This window comes from Conger conger, chromosome 10 (assembly GCF_963514075.1).
Source record: "Conger conger chromosome 10, fConCon1.1, whole genome shotgun sequence".
Taxonomy (NCBI): Eukaryota; Metazoa; Chordata; class Actinopteri; order Anguilliformes; family Congridae; genus Conger; species Conger conger.
The window spans coordinates 15757792-15773984 of record NC_083769.1 but is presented as its reverse complement, the minus strand read 5'-3'; the positions used below and the strand labels follow the sequence as shown (position 1 = coordinate 15773984).

The 16193-nt window shown below is 45.8% G+C and overlaps 1 protein-coding gene across 3 annotated transcripts in view; it reads left to right on the top strand.

Moving 5' to 3' along the window:
- LOC133138125 (MICOS complex subunit mic25a-like) overlaps window positions 1-15578 on the top strand; it is a 33783-nt gene extending 18205 nt beyond the window's left edge. For all 3 annotated transcript variants that reach the window (XM_061256617.1, XM_061256615.1, XM_061256616.1), the window contains 3 exons: window positions 2278-2348; window positions 8795-8930; window positions 14933-15578. In XM_061256617.1, coding sequence (XP_061112601.1) covers window positions 2278-2348; window positions 8795-8930; window positions 14933-14956 — 231 coding nt within the window. In that variant the 3' untranslated portion in view covers window positions 14957-15578. The remainder of the gene's footprint in view (window positions 1-2277; window positions 2349-8794; window positions 8931-14932) is intronic.
- The last annotated feature ends 615 nt before the right edge of the window (window positions 15579-16193 follow it).

The window sequence follows — 16193 nt, the reverse complement described above, 5'->3', positions numbered from 1 at the left end:
GTCTCTCTTTCTCTCTCTTGGTCTCTCTCTCTCTCTGTCTGTCTCTCTCTGTGCCTGTCTGTAGTGTGAGTCCCAGCTCGTTAAACCCAGAGATCTCAGGCCTGCTGTCTGCCCTGGGATTCATTAGCCAGAGGAAAGGCGGCCATTTTACTCCCACAGAAGTTTTTATCTCCTGTCTTTTCGAAAGGAAATGCCAGATTCGGCCAATTCTGTTGCACCCATTTGCTTTTTAAATTATTTCATTGTTTGTTATCACTTGTTTATTGGCACTGTAGGAGGTCTGCTAGTTTAATAAGAGATGTGTTCTCCTCAACCAAGGGTCTCTCACAGACCCATGGTCATGGTTGCCAAAGTAGGTTGCCAAACATGGTTCTTCCATCTCCAGGCTTATATATGGCTAGATAGTCTGGTACATGGGTACATAGTCTGGTATATGGGTAGACAGTCTGGTATATGGGTAGATAGTCTGGAGTATGGGTAGATAGTTTGTATATGGATAGATAGTATTTTATATGGGTAGATAGCTGTCTGTACTATGGACTGCACACGTCTTCCTCCAGGGTTATGGGATTATTATAATTAAAATACTGCCCAGTTTTTTTTTTCTTGCTCTGTGTGACATTTTTGCTGTGTCGGTAGCTTCTCACAGAAATCAGGAGTACATTTTAACTTCTCAGCGGAAATGTGTCAGTTAGGTTCTGGTCTTGCATTTCAGGGATTACACAATTAAGTTGGTTTTTGCAAGTTCAGTTGTGCAAATAAAGCAAGTTTGAGTTTAAACTTTGATTTGAATTTGTGAGTGTGAAAAAGAGGGAGCGAGAGAAAGTAAGAGAGTGAGAGAGTGAGAGTGCCTGTGGAATCAGCGTTTCTCATCGGGAGGCATACGGAGAGATGGAGGAAAGGAGGGGAGGAGCGAGAGTTAGCAAATTGGGGAGAGAACATGATTCCACTGTTCTGTGATCCACTCTTCTGTGATTACATTACATTATTGGTATTTGGCAGACGCTGTCATCCAGAGCGACGTACAGTTGATTAGACTAAGCAGGAGACAGTCCTCCCCTGGAGCAATGCAGGGTTAAGGGCCTTGCTCAAGGGCCCAACGGCTGTGCGGATCTTATTGTGGCTACACCGGGATTAGAACCACCGACCTTGCGTGTCCCAGTCATTTGCCATAACACAGAATAGTGATCCACTATTCTGTGATCCACTATTCTGTGATCCACTGTTCTGTGATCCACTGTTCTGTGATCCACTGTCCTTGGTGGCTGTCATACGCAGATGTCAGCCATAAGTCTGTCCTCTGATTGATTATTTAAACTTCACAATATTCAGCTGTTTAATTGATATTGTCCGCTTTCTTGTTGGGCTGAATTCTGTCAACGGAACAAGTGTGCACAGGACGGAATGAGTGGAAAGAGACGTTCTTTTCAGCTCATAGAATGTGCCGGAACCTGAACGCAGTGTGCTATGTGTGAAGATATTATGCCTGGAGCCAAAGAATATTTCTAAAACAAATTGTGGGGGTTTAAATTGCAGATGGGGAATCTCTCAGAGGTCATGGGGAGCCATGTTGGGTTGGGCCAGTCGAAAGGCCACTCACTGTTAAATGGCCGCCTACAGTGTGCCCACAGCCCTGGACCACATTAGCATTCACCGGGGTGAAGCACTTATCCTACAGCAGAACTTCATTACTGGAGTGAATTTTTCACGTGGACCCTGGAAATGCACCCCATTTTAGCTGTCAGGGCGAATTAAGACACATTAAGTCTCTGACATGCAGAAGAGGCTATTTCTGTTCGGGAAATATTTTTTTAATATTTGTTTAATAATGTATCGATCTCAGAAGCCATGTTTGGTAGTATGCTGCGAAGGAATGCATGGGGTAGTGGTGGTTTGAGAACCCGCATTTAACCTGTTTTATTATTTTGCTAACTCCTCATGGCATACCGCACTGGTGTGTAAGTAAGCACATTAATCATCTCACTGGCTGGCAAAATAATCACTTTAAAAAATATTTTACTTACCATGAGCTATGCAGTGGCTGTTAGTTTTTGTGGTTAGTCACATCTTAATCGATCAGCTAAAGCGATGGATAACTCAGCCTCATCTGTGCCTAGGCCGGTTGTTTATCTCTCTCCCGCAGTTGTTAAAAAAGAGCTAAATGAAGTGTTCATTTAAAATCGTCCAACAGTAACTGTAACGTAGTTCTACACAGACATTTGCGGTCTCGAACGCAAGTCAGGTTCGATTGTGATGTGTTTATTTCCTGTGCCGCAGAACCTGGAATACTACAAACAGGCACGGGAGCAGTTCAGAGAGGCAGCCAGCCGGACAGAGGAGCATGTGAGGTAAGAGCCCACACTGATCCACCCGGATTCGCTGTGAGCCATTTTGCCACCAAATCTGTTTGTCAATGAATATTTCCCCTAATTACACACTGCTCTGGGCGCAAGGCCGATGCCTGTGCCAGCGGAGCGTTCGTGTTTGTTGTTTATATTTGTTGGATGGCTTGTGCCTGGTGTCGGTACTCGCTCACACGCTCGTAGAGAGAACCGTGTCTATCACGCTGAACTCCAGGGAAGTCCCGACGTCAGCGCTGACATGGAAGCTATTTCCAGAGCTTACCGTGTGCCATACACCATCAGGGTAACTATGGTGATGGATTAACCGTGGTTTCAGTAATCTTTACGCCTCAGTAATCTTTGAATCGATATATTTATGCCAAAAAAAAAAAAAATCTGCTTCAGATTGATGCCCTTGGGTTGGCCTGTTGCACTTTGATACCTGGCCTAAATTCTTCCACGATTTGGGCCATGCCTGGCACCCCTCTCTGTGTGAGGTTTCAGGTGTTGTTGACAGTCATAAGCCCATAATGGAGAAGCATAGTGCTTAAAGGCAATAAACCTGTGTGACAATCCATGGCTCTGCATTGGTAATAATCAAACAACCAGCCTATCCCATTCACATGCCAGCTTGATCCTCCTTTCAGAGCTAAGTGTGAAACCTCCCTGCAGCTAAAGCCCAGTGTGTCCTCTCTGTCGCCCATTTTATCCTGTTCACTTATCGGGCCCCTTTTGGTCTTTACATTTTATGCTATGCCAACACACACATCCAAACACTCTCACACACACGCACACATGCCCACACACACAAACAAACTCACACACAGACACGCACACACACACACACACACACACACACACACACACACTAACAAACTCACAGGCAGACACACACACACACACACACAAACAAACTCATAGGCAGACACACACACACACACACACAAACAAACTCACAGGCAGACACACACACATACAAACAAACTCACAGGCAGACACACACACACAAAGAAACTCACAGGCAGACACACACACACACACACACAGACACACACAAACAAACTCACAGGCAGACACACACTCACAAACAAACTCACTGGCAGACACACACACACACACACACACACACTCTTGCCCTGGACCCACACTTTCACCTGTCCCAACCGTTATAAGCAAATATATTACCATTGCTTCAGTGGCATTGTTATTTAGGAGATAATACCCTCACATAAGTCTCTCTTTCTCTCTCTCTATTCAGAGTACTAAATGCTCTCTAGTGTATTGTCCTGGAATGTAAAAGGTGTTTAATTAGGAAGCGTGTAATTAATCTGTGTTAAAGGATGGGTTTGCCTGTAAACTCTCCTCCCCCCACAGCAGAATCTGGCTGAAGGCTGACTGTAGCCCTGTGTGCTGTGTGATCAGGGACAAGTCACCTAACCAGAGTGGGGGGGGGGCTGTCTAGAATGACACAACCTTCCTACCTCCAAGTTGACTAGCTGACTAAACTCGGTGTCAGATGCAGTTGGGGGCACTGTGTGTACAGGGCCTGTTACTGTGTGAGACCACTGGGGTTCGTCTCCCAGTCTCTCAGAGGAAGCCCCGAGCTGACTCATGTTTATGGGGGATTACAGTGCTAATCCGCTGATTTCTGTACTGCCTGTTTTTCTGGACGAGGCCCGAATACGGCCTTGCGGACACCGGAAAAGATGCATGGATGGGTAAACATAATTCCAGTTTACAACAGTGCGTTACTAGGCGGCAGCATAGTCTACAACAACATCTACATAACTCTGGCAACAACAAGATGGACATTATGTTTTCCTCTTCACTATCGGCTCTCCCAAAACTCACGATTGCCAATGTTGTTTGGCTTGTGGAGCAACACACATCAACTCAAGGGTCTAAGCTTGACAAGGGATGTACATTTTCCTTTAAAGAATTTCCTTTAAAGATTCTCAACTATCAAGGTGAAGTTTCTGGTTACTGACGTTAGCCCTAGCTAACATTATTTTAAGGATAGCTAGGTAGCTAACTAATTTAGCTATCTCTCCGTCACTCACAGTCAGATGACGTTAGCTCATTTTTAACAGTATTTTCTGCATTCCTGCATAAGGCTGACATAAAATGTGTTTCTATCTACATAGGGATGTCTTCATTGAGATAGCTGTTTTTGAGTCAATCTTTGTTTTGGTAGCTAACGTTAACTTGCTTTTTAATCGGTGTTTTTTAACAGAGACACTGTTGATATGGACGATTGCTGTCTGTTGTAAGATATTAAATGTCAAATATGGTCAGTTGTTGTGAGAGCTAAATGCTACCGATCGACGAGGAAGAATGAGGAGCCCCACAGACTTCAGGTTACATATACTCTTCCGGTTGGTTTCAGAGTAAAGTTATACTTTCGATAAATGATCATCAGATTGCTGGCTAATCTCACTGATGTTGTTACTTTCTCACTGCGGTTGCAGATTTTCTTTAAATTTAGTGCCAATGTTTAACTGCCGTTCGCAGTTTTTGTTGATCAACAAATCTTTTTGCCTTTCACTGATGTTGGCAGCATTACATAGACTGGTGGATCTACTGTCAGTAAATCTCTTGAGTGAATAAGGAGTGAATTAAACTAATATATTTGTTAATTGTTACTTTCCTTGTGCAGGTGACTTTGGAAACCGATAAGGAGCTCGCTGTCTTAGCAGCAGTCTTCAGCGACTGTTTACCCGTTGTTGGCTACTTCCGGGGTAATAGAACAGGAAATGTGAAAAGGGCGAATTATAGGTTGAACCGTTTGTTTTGACGTTTTGCATGTTTTCTCTGGGACTCTGTTTGTCTGTGCTTGGAGCGGGAATTATAGGCTAAGTGCTGGACAAATATCTATCCACAACCGTCAAAATAAGTGTTTGTGTTTATAGCATTTATAGCATTTATTCCCTTGTTTCTCTTCATTATTTTATGCACCAACTAATGCCATATGTCTGGTCCTGTCTCAACACCTTCAGACAAACCGCAGTTAATTGTTTATTTCCCATAAGTTGCAATGAGCAATTGCTCATATAACCCCCAAATGTTTAATGATTAAAAACTCATATGTATAGTACTGTTCAAAAGTCTTAGGCACCTGTATAACATTCTGTACAGATAAGATTTGTTCAAAAATAATTCAATGAAAGGTCCTAAATAAACGTACTATTCCTTTTTATGCTACATTTTAGTAATTTGGCAGAATAGTTAAAACTGAATCAGATCAATATTTTTTGTGACCACCCTTCAGCGTTAAAACTCCATCACTTCTCTGAGATAGCCAATGCTGTCCTGCAGTTCTATACAACAATCAGCAGGGAGGTTGTTCCAAGCATGTTGGAGAACTTGCCACAGTTCTTCTGCAGACTTTGGTTGGCTCCTTGCTTCTGATCTCAGACAGCCTTGATCAAGTTTCTATGTAGAAAGTAATCAATTGCTTACAGTAATATTTTACTTTTTAAAATTAAATACACAAATGTCTCTGTAAAATGTAATCTTTTGGAAAATTAATATTTGGAAATCTCAAATGTGTTATTTTATACTAACACACACAAAAAAAGAAACATATATATATAATAAAGTCTAGGGTGCCTAACTGATGCCACTTTTCAAAAATCAAATCAGAAAGGATGAAAATTTGGCTAGTTTTACAGTGCATGGGTTTAGAAATGTTATCGTTAATGTTAGCTACTGTTTCAGCCCTGGATACTGTTACTCTGGCTGTGGGAACGTTAGCTGGCTTGTCGTTAGCTACCATTTCAGCGCTTCGCAGTGTTACTCCAGCTGTGGAAACATTAGCATGGTTAACGTTAGCTACTGTTTCAGTGCATGGCAGTGTTACTTCAGCTGTGGAAACATTAGCAGGGTTAACGTTAGCTACTGTTTCAGCGTTTCTTCTACGGTTCCAGCCTTATCTCAGAACTCCATTTTACCATTGAACTGACGCTGAAGTCCTCTCCTTGGATTTGGGAAAGACCGGGTCTGTGCGGCTCCCAGGTTTTATCACCGTAGGAGCAGAAGGCATTGCTTGGCGGCGCGCTCGCCGTAAGAACTGCAGCAGGAAGAGGCGCATGCTCGCTGAGCCGTGCGATAACTCATCAGGCTTTCCCCTTCCTCCCCACAGCCGCTATTACGCCACAGCCTGGATTAGCACGTTCCCAGGGCACACAATCAACTTCGTGCGGGATTTCTTTTTATCGCCTGCTGCCAATAATGTCTGTGCTCAGGATATTTGGCCCGAGCCGCGTACTGACATTACGGCAGCACAGGACTTGCTGTCTGTGGACATGGTGGCTAATTTATTGGTCAAGAAAATCAATTCTTTTTTATTTTTATTTTGATTCTTATTATGAAAACCGCTAGTCAGGACCTTAGCCTAAGGTCTAATCTGAAAGGGCGCTTGGCTCTGCTATGCCCCACTGTCCTCTCTGAAACAGCGCATGCATTTCTAACCACAGAAGCAAAATATATATATTTTTTAAAAGGCACTTGAAAGTTTTGTGTACCCAAGGATGCCGCCATGTTGCTGTGTCGTGCTGACACACACACTGTTTATCGTGCTTAAACACAGACATGAACTGTTTCTTGTGCTTACACACACACCGTTTGTCATGCTTACACACATATGTGGGTTTGTCATGCTTGCACACACACACTGTTTTTCGCGCTCACACACACACAAACATACATTGTCGGCTCGCTGCTCTGCAGTTGTGCAACGGATTCCCAGCTGGTGCAATGCCTTCATCCCCTTGGGCAGGGTACCTAATCTCAGTCGTTTTGGTTAAATATCTAGCTAAATAAGCGGATAAAAATAATTGCCTAGAAAAGTAACTGCCCGCGGTCCAAGTTAAAATGACATCGCGCTTTTCCTGAGGTCCTTAAAAGGTGTAGAGCTCCTGTGGGGCTGTCCACCCTTGTTCAGCTTCATGGAGCACTGATCCGGGGGTATTATGGGTGCTGTTGGAGGCGGCGACCTTCGACCCTCGACGTCACCCGCGTGAGGGTTGTGAGCGCGGAGCGCTGCTCTCACAGAGGAGTGGAGGAGAGGGCCGCTGCGTGAGCGCGTCACCGGAGACAGGCGTGGCCAGTGAGCGGAGCAGGAGACGCAGCTAATCCGCTGCTTTCACGTCCTCACTTGCTTTTCCGTCGTTAAACCTGCAGCCAACCTCCTGCGCTGTTTGTTTTATGTGCTATCTTACTTTTGTCAAAATTTGTGGCGATATCGCCCGGTTTCCAAGGCCACCAGTTTATCTGATTGAACCTTTAAAAAATGTGTTTTATTTCCTGTCTGTCAGGAGCCTGTGAGCATTCTGGAGGGAAACTATTTCTCCTGAAGAAGTTATCTCTGCTCCAAACCTAGTGGAGGAGTGTAGAGTTTATTTAAAACTGCGCTGGAATAACTGATTGAGGGTTCAGTGTGCTTATTAACTGGAGCAGGAGTTCACTCTAAGGCTTTATTGGGTCCTGCCTTATTGCATAAACACTCATTTTGCAACAGGACAGAACTTTATTGGGGGGAGAACATTATTTGCTCAGGTAATAGTGTTTTCATAAGTATAAGATCATGCCTTCATCCTGTGGCTAAGCTCATGTAACATTTATTTTGGCTGATTTAACATCTTTTATTTTTCTATGACAAGTAATAGGTAGAGAGAGGGAGTGAGAGAGCGAGAGAGTGAGCGAGAGAGTGAGCGAGAGAGAGAGTGAGAGAGAGAGTGAGAGAGAGGGGGAGAGAGAGAGAGAGAGAGAGAGGGAGGGAGAGAGGGAGCGAGAGAGAGTGAGCGAGAGAGAGAGAGAGAGAGAGAGCAAGAGAGGGAGAGAGAGAGAGCGAGTGAGAGAGAGAGTGAGAGCAAGAGAGGGAGAGAGGGAGGGAGAGAGAGAGAGAGAGAGAGAGAGAGAGAGAGAGATGGGCTTGAGCAGACAGCCACAGTGTGCTTTTATGGGTCACAGTGGCTCCTGTTCCCAAACCCTGGGTGAGGCTACAGGCTGGAGACATGCCTCTCCCTCTCTGTATGAAGAGCAGAAAGTGGTGTTTTTGCCCGGCGATAAATTAGCGGTCTGTCAATCGCACTTACGATGACCATTGCTTTTGGTTATAACTGCTCCGGTGTTTTTAGCTGTTTATGGATTTGATGCTTTTCACTTGTTAGTCACTTCGGATTACAAGTGTACAAGGGTCTGCTAAATGACTAAAATGTGAAATGTAAAATTGACTGACTGCCTTGTGGCATATAATCACCATAAGAGCAACTGTGGCACATCATTCTTGGAGCAATTGCGTCCATTTTCCATTCTGATATGTGTTGGGATGTTAGTTAGTGTTAGTTAGGCTTTTCTACAGATGTAGGAGATTGAGGTTTCACATCAGACTTGTTATTGTGTTGCACTATGAATGAGTTAACGATGGCGCCCCCTCCTGGCCGTTCCTGTAGGCCGCGCATCACGGAGCCTGTGTGCACCCCACTGCAGCAGCAGATCTGGCAGTGCTACCGCCAAAACCGCCACCAGACGCTGCACTGCTCCGACCTGGCCCGGGAGTACATGCAGTGCGTCAACGCTGCCAAGAAGGTGAGTCCCGCCCACATCGCCATGGCCAATGGCATCACACAGGGGGGTACAGTCCCCGCCCACATCGCCATGGCCAATGGCATCACACAGGGGGGTACAGTCCCCGCCCACATCGCCATGGCCAATGGCATCACACAGGGGGGCACAGTCCCCGCCCACATCGCCATGGCCAATGGCATCACACAGGGGGGTACAGTCCCCGCCCACATCGCCATGGCCAATGGCATCACACAGGGGGGTACAGTCCCCGCCCACATCGCCATGGCCAATGGCATCACACAGGGGGGTACAGTCCCGCCCATATCGCCATGGCCAATGGCATCACACAGGGGTGCACAGTCCCCGCCCAAATAAATATTCAAATATGACGATGCACACACAGGAACATGCATGCTGAATGCTAAAGAACAAGCACCTAAAATCCAGAAAGCGTCTTTAAAATTATGTTTTGATATGTTACCCAAAATTACTATGTCAGACAACATTGGTTGTATGAAGGCCATCTTTTTTCCTCAAAATATGTGACTGTTGGAATGTGATATGTGACTGTTGGAATGGGAACACGTATGACACGTTGCTTGTTCCATTTCAGTGATGACCTCAGCTGACTTCTGCTTCAATTGCTGTGTGAAAAGTACTTCAGTCCCTGTGCAGAAAGTTAAAATGAGTTTGTTGTCCTTCATACATATCTAGCAAAGACATCTAAGTAATTATTTGTGGTTTTCAGCATATCTGCCCAAACCTGGCCCGAACCAAGTGTTAGAATATTGCCCATTTCCACTAAAGCCCGCCCCGCACTCCCCCACACTGCCCCACACACAGGGCTTTATATCCTGCTGAATGTCAACATCACTAACACTCAGCCTGGCTGCTTCAGAGTCTGCTTTGAATACCAAACACAAGGCTATTACAGTTTTTCATCATTGGCTCAACATTGCATTGCAATTTCATTTTATGGCTGAAATAAATGTAGAAATCTTGTAAAGTGCATAAAATGAAAATAAGGGATAAAACACCAGTCTGAATCATAGTTGGTCATAGTGAAGGACTGAATAGTAAAGAGTCCTCAAACTTGTCAGATCTAGCAGAGCTGTGCATGTGTATGGAGAAGTTGATTAATTAGTTACTTATTCATTCTCCCTCTGTGTCTCTGTACAGAGATGTCGGCAGCAAAAGTGCACATTTTGGTAGAGATGCATGTACACCTCTACCCTTCCTCATTTTTTAAGATCTACAATGGGCCCAATGAGCAAATGATTTGAATTTGGTGATACAGCCATTGTAGGTAATTACATATATTGTGGCTAGCAGGCTTAACCATGTTTGCTTTAATAAAACTAATGCTACATGCAAGGGAAATGCAGCTCTATAGCCTAAAGAGCAGCGGTACAGCGATTTCAGCAAATTCATATCACTACCCGTGCCTCCAATAAACTTTGCACTATTAGCTATGGGCTTCGGTGTGATGGCTACTAAAGCACCAGCATGCGTTTTAAAAAGAACAGCACAGAGACTTTTTACTGTGCACATTTAGCCATGGTTGCGGTAAAATGCAGTGTGAATTGAGGTAGACTTTGCAGTTCATTCTGCAAATGAAGGTGTCACTCAGGAATCACTTGTTTTGACAAAAACAATGACAGTTTAAAGTCATGTGCTGCCTGTAAGCCCACTTTTTTAAAACTCATAAATATTATATTGGTACTCTTTCATCTCATCTCCTTTGTGAGGGGGGGGGGTGAGGAGTGGGGTGAATAGGTTGCCCCCCCCCCCTCCCTCCCCTTCATGGTCAGAAACATACAGGGTATTCTGGGACGTACGGGGCAAAATGGGGTCACTCAGCTTCCGGAACTTTCTATCATCAAACAGAAATGTGTAAGTCTGGGGAACCCACGTATGTCACGGAAAGATGGTTTCTACAGCAAGGGAAAAGGCATTGTGGCTTCCACTGAAAGACTGCTGTCGATTTGTCGGTAGTTACATTCTTTAACATTTATTTCACAGTGACATACAAATTGACATTTCTCAGATGGAACTGTGAAATATAAGTGCAGCTTTGCTAAATTAATTAGAACAGTCTAATTACTGCTCTCATTCTCAAAAACGGAATAAGTCATTATAACATAATGAAGCATTAAAAAATAATTTAACTCAGAAGGTGAAGACCTGTTCCTTCTCAAACGGTTAAAAGCGGTCAGGAATCTCAGACCGTCAAAGTAAACAGTGTATGTGTGCGTGCCAGATTCTGCTCAAAATAATGCTCTCAATGTACAGTTAACCAGAAAACAAGCGACTGTCAGATCGAAGCAGCTCCGAAATTCGGTGACTCGACCCAGTGTTCCAGAAGACAGAGCCCATGCACAATGATGACGCCCCAGGGAATATCCTGAAAACACAGCGCGGTTGAGAAAGGCTTTCTGGGCTGGAGCACCGTCCAGAACGTGGCCCGACCACTGGCCGTTGTTTCTGCTGCGCTTGTTTGGTTTCTGTTGCACTGAGCAGTTCTGTCTGAGAGAGCACTAACTGAAGCTCTGCTCTGTTACTTAGAACTCGCTCTAAACCATACGCTAATGCTAGCGCTAACACTAAAGTACACAGTACTCACTCAAAAGCACACGCTAAGGCGAACCCTAACCGTAAAGTATACAGTACTCACTCAAAAGCATGCACTTTTTTATTTTACAAAGAAAGTTCTGAACATTTTCAATGCAAACATTTTAATAAACCTTCAAAAAGCAGTCAATGCTTTTTTTCTGCTGTTGTCATCCAGAACAATGGTGGAAAGCTCTTTCTGCAGAATCAGCCTCTAAATGCCATTCATCATGAGGCGAAGAAGGGAAAGCTAAGATCACAGTTTCTGTGCAAAAACTTTGTAATGGCTGGTAGAAACGTTTTTGCCTCGGTGAGCACATCCATTTTGAACGCTTAATTAAGGCCTTAGGAATGGCCCTGATCGCATGCTCTGCCTGTGGAGTCACACACTGGTCTTTGACTCCAGACGGTTCAGCCCTGTGTGTTACAACGTGGCGGCCTGCGGTATTATTCACCGCTAAGAGACCGTACAGGCCATCTGACTCCTACTTGGCCCAGATAATTATTTTATTAAACGGTCGGCGTCCTGCGTTTAAAGCGCTTTAAAGCACGGACACGAACCGGGAAAGTGTTTCGGGTCAGTGAGGCACGAAATGAAAAGAGTGCAGTGTGGGGTCCGGTTGCTGACCCCCTCCAGGTGGGTACAGGTGTCTCGCCCCAGAACTGTGTGTAACCTCGATGATAACAGTGCTGTGTGTTATTGTTAAGAACCTGCCCAGTTTCACTGCGTGGATGAGGTAGCTAAGAGAGGGTATAGTCATTGTTACGGCTGACACGGACACCGTAAACATAGAAGCCCACACCAGAGTGTATTTACAAAAAAAATAAAGTCTTTCCAACCAAAAACATTTAAGGTCACTTCCCAGCAGCACAACAGTGTGCTCCCCAGACAGAGTAAAGCCAAAAACAACAGTCAGAGAGAGGGGGAGCAACAAGAACTCTGTCAGAGGAGTTGCTTATTGGAAGGAGATCTCCCTAGGTGTCCCATAGGTGAGCACATTATCCTAAAACAATTGAGGAACAGCGCCCCCCATTTGGCACAAAGCGACCTAACAACTTCCCAGTGCTGTAGCAGGGCCTGCCCAGACAGCATACACAATCAGTGACCTCTTTATTAGGTATTTATTAGGCCTTATTACTTACTTGTCTTCTGCTGATGTAGCGCATCCACTTCAAGTTTCGACATGTTGTGTGTTCAGAGATGCTCCTCTGTATACCGTTGTTGTAACATTATGCAGCTCGCTGGCGAGTGTAGGGTGGATTTCTTCCATCGTAATAGAGTTGGAAAGCAGGGCCTTGGCGTCTTCAGACGAACAGCTTCAGACACCAGCAGGTTCAGCTCTAATCAAACCCAGCGCCCTCTCCTGCCAGAGACAAAATTAAATGTATATCTCAGATTTGGGTGCTGGAAAACCGTTCTTTCTGTTGATTGGTGTTCCCTGCACCAACCGTAAGCAGGTAAAGGTGAGCAAAGGAAAATGTGCACACACCCCCCCCTCTCACACACATACATAGACATGCTCCCCCCCCCTCACACACATACATAGACATGCTCCCCCCCCCTCACACACATACATAGACATGCTCACACACGCACTCACCACTCACACTCAGACGCACACATACATAGACATGCTCACACTCACACTCAGACACACACGCTCACCCCCCCCCCCCCCCCACACACACATACATAGACATGCTCCCCCCCCCCTCACACACATACATAGACATGCTCCCCCCCCCTCACACACATACATAGACATGCTCACACACGCACTCACCACTCACACTCAGACGCACACATACATAGACATGCTCACACTCACACTCAGACACACACGCTCACCCCCCCCCCCCCCCCACACACACACATACATAGACATGCTCCCCCCCCCTCACACACATACATAGACATGCTCACACACGCACTCACCACTCACACTCAGACGCACACATACATAGACATGCTCACACTCACACTCAGACACACACGCTCACCCCCCCCCCCCCCACACACACATACATAGACATGCAGATTTCTCAATAGCTCCTCCTCCCCGTTAACTGGTGACGGTTCTCTGCTCTGTAATGAGGAGCAGAGCAGTGGCACGGTGATAGCCCAAAGATAATGATTTAGCTCGGGAGGTCCCAGCGGACCGGCCGGGTCTGCGGGCGGACTCCAGTGTCGGCTTGGTGGCAGCGCTCTGTGCAGGCACGCCTTCAGCTCCTCCCTGGCGTCAGCCTTCATCGACGCGACCGCGCTAACGCTCTCTGAGCTGTCCGCACTCCGCAGAATACGTAAAACATCATTATCCTTATTTTAACATGTCAATGTCAACACCTCTCTCTCGCTCTCAATTCCCTGTGGTTTAAGGGCATGACATACAAATACAGTAAATATTGCCAAAGCGTTACAGAAAAAAAAGTTATTAATTGCGAGTATATGTTATAAGTAAGCATTGTACCTTTCATCTGGGTGGTTTCTCACTGTCCCTCAGGTTGTGACAGGCTGAAACTCTATCTCTCTCTCTGTGTCCCTCTCTGCTGTCAATCTCCCAAAACCGACATTCCTGTGTGCAACAGAAGGTGGAAGAGGGAGACTGAGAAAACAGGGCTAGCTTTGAGGATGTAGTTTTACATGTAGCGTAGGTGAGAGCAGTAATGATGTGAAAAACATTTTGGGCCTGATTTAAGACCCTTAGCACATGCAGAACCAATAACGTGACCGATGATGCCATTCTGTGCTGAGGCTCAGCAGGAACCAGACTGGAAACCAGGGGGTTGTGAGTTCAACTCCCTAGGCAAGGCACTGGCGTTCTCACCTCATGCCCAAAAAACTGAACTTCAACCTGCAAAAATTAGTGTCAACCGAAAAACTTATTGTTATGTGGACTGGCCCAGTTAAGGACGCTGTGATTGACAAGGTGAACTCGCGTCAGGCTCAAAGTACTGTCCTGTATGCTGATTGGCTTGCTCAGCGGGAGTACGTGAGATTGCTGATGAGAAGATTTTCAAGTTCAAAAAGCTTGACTTCTGAAACCTGTGCTTCCAAATGTGAATTGGAATTATTGGAAACAGTTTCTCAGCAATCGGAACTAGAACTCACCAGCTAATGCATTTCACATTTGTACAAAGTTAGCTAAAAGTTTTTACAACTGTGTGTGTGGGTGTGGGTGGCGGGGGTGGTGAGCATTCATTCGGCACTTTCATTAATGTTATTTGTTTATTGTATGTTCAAATACAGCTTTTATATTGAGCTAGCGCTAGCTTAGCTAAAAATAGATGCTCCTTTATTAAAGCTTCAAGCTGAGCAAATATTTAAAGTGGGTGTACGTACGTATATGGGGGAATTGTGGGAATGGGTTTTGCAGGAAGCAGTGGGTAACGCTGGCTGTTTCCGCCCCTTGCAGAGTGTGCTGGTGAATCATGGCTGAGGCACTGTCCCGGCGCTCTACGACCGAGACCGCGACCGCAACACAACCGCAGCCGCCACGGTCGGCGTTTCCAACCAGCTCTGCTGCGCGGGGAGGAGCTCGGCCTCAGCATGCCTTCTCTATGTGGTTTTAGCGTATTTAATCCTGCTTCATTTTTACCAGCTGCACTACAGGGCGCCCGGCGCGGTCAGAGCAGTCTGTCCCAAAGCAGGGCGGGGGCGATGGAACGCTGGTCCATCTCCATCCCGGAAAGCCCCCCCCCCAAAAAAAAATCAGGGACGTGCGGTCAGGGGTTCGACATGGTAGGCGTAGTCTGCCTCGAGAAAAATCCTCGAAAACACTATCAATTTCATATGAATGTTCCGAAACTATTATTTCCACCACGCACTTCCTGCGGAGTGTAAACATTCCTTGGCTATAGAAACCAAGTGGACCGGAAGGCGCTGAGTCGGCCCCACAGTCGGCCCTGGGCTGAGTCAGTGATGCTGGTTACCTTCCCTGGCCCTGGCCCCCCTGACTGCACGTTCCTGAGTGCTCTTGCTGCGAGACTGTGCTGTGTTATAGCTGCGAGACTGTGCTGTAATCATAATTGCAATAAAGCGCTGTGTACAGGCCTCTTTGACCACAGTGTGGTGTGTGTGTTCTTCAGCTCCGGCTGCCGATGTCCGGCACGAACCCGAGCCGCACTCGGCTCTGAGAAATGTACGTGTTTAGGTGGAGATTCTCATCGTGAAGAGGTGCAGCCACCCCTTCTTCAGCTGTCGGCATCCCCGTTAACTGCACTGCTCTGAGTCTGCAGCTCACTGTGTTTTGTTTTTGTATGACATGGGGTGTCTGAATTTCAGTTAACTCTAAGCATATTTTGGCTGATTTTCCTGTCCTTAGTTTTTCACTCATAACTTCATTCTGCCTTTACCTTCACCATCAAGGGGGCGGCCTGTAGCGTAGTGGTTAAGGTAAATGACTGGGACACGCGAGGTCGGGGGTTCTAATCCTGATGTAGCTACAATAAGATCCGCACAGCCGTTGGGCCCTTGAGCAAGGCCCTTAACCCTGCATTGCTCCAGGGGAGGATTGTCTCCTGCTTAGTCTATTCAACTGTACGTTGCTCTGGATAAGAGCGTCAGCCAAATGCCAATAATGTAATCAATCTATTGCTCATTTCTTTCAGAACAGGCACACCTCCATGAATAACACTTTTAACACTCATTTCATTGCACTGTGTGTGTGAGAACTG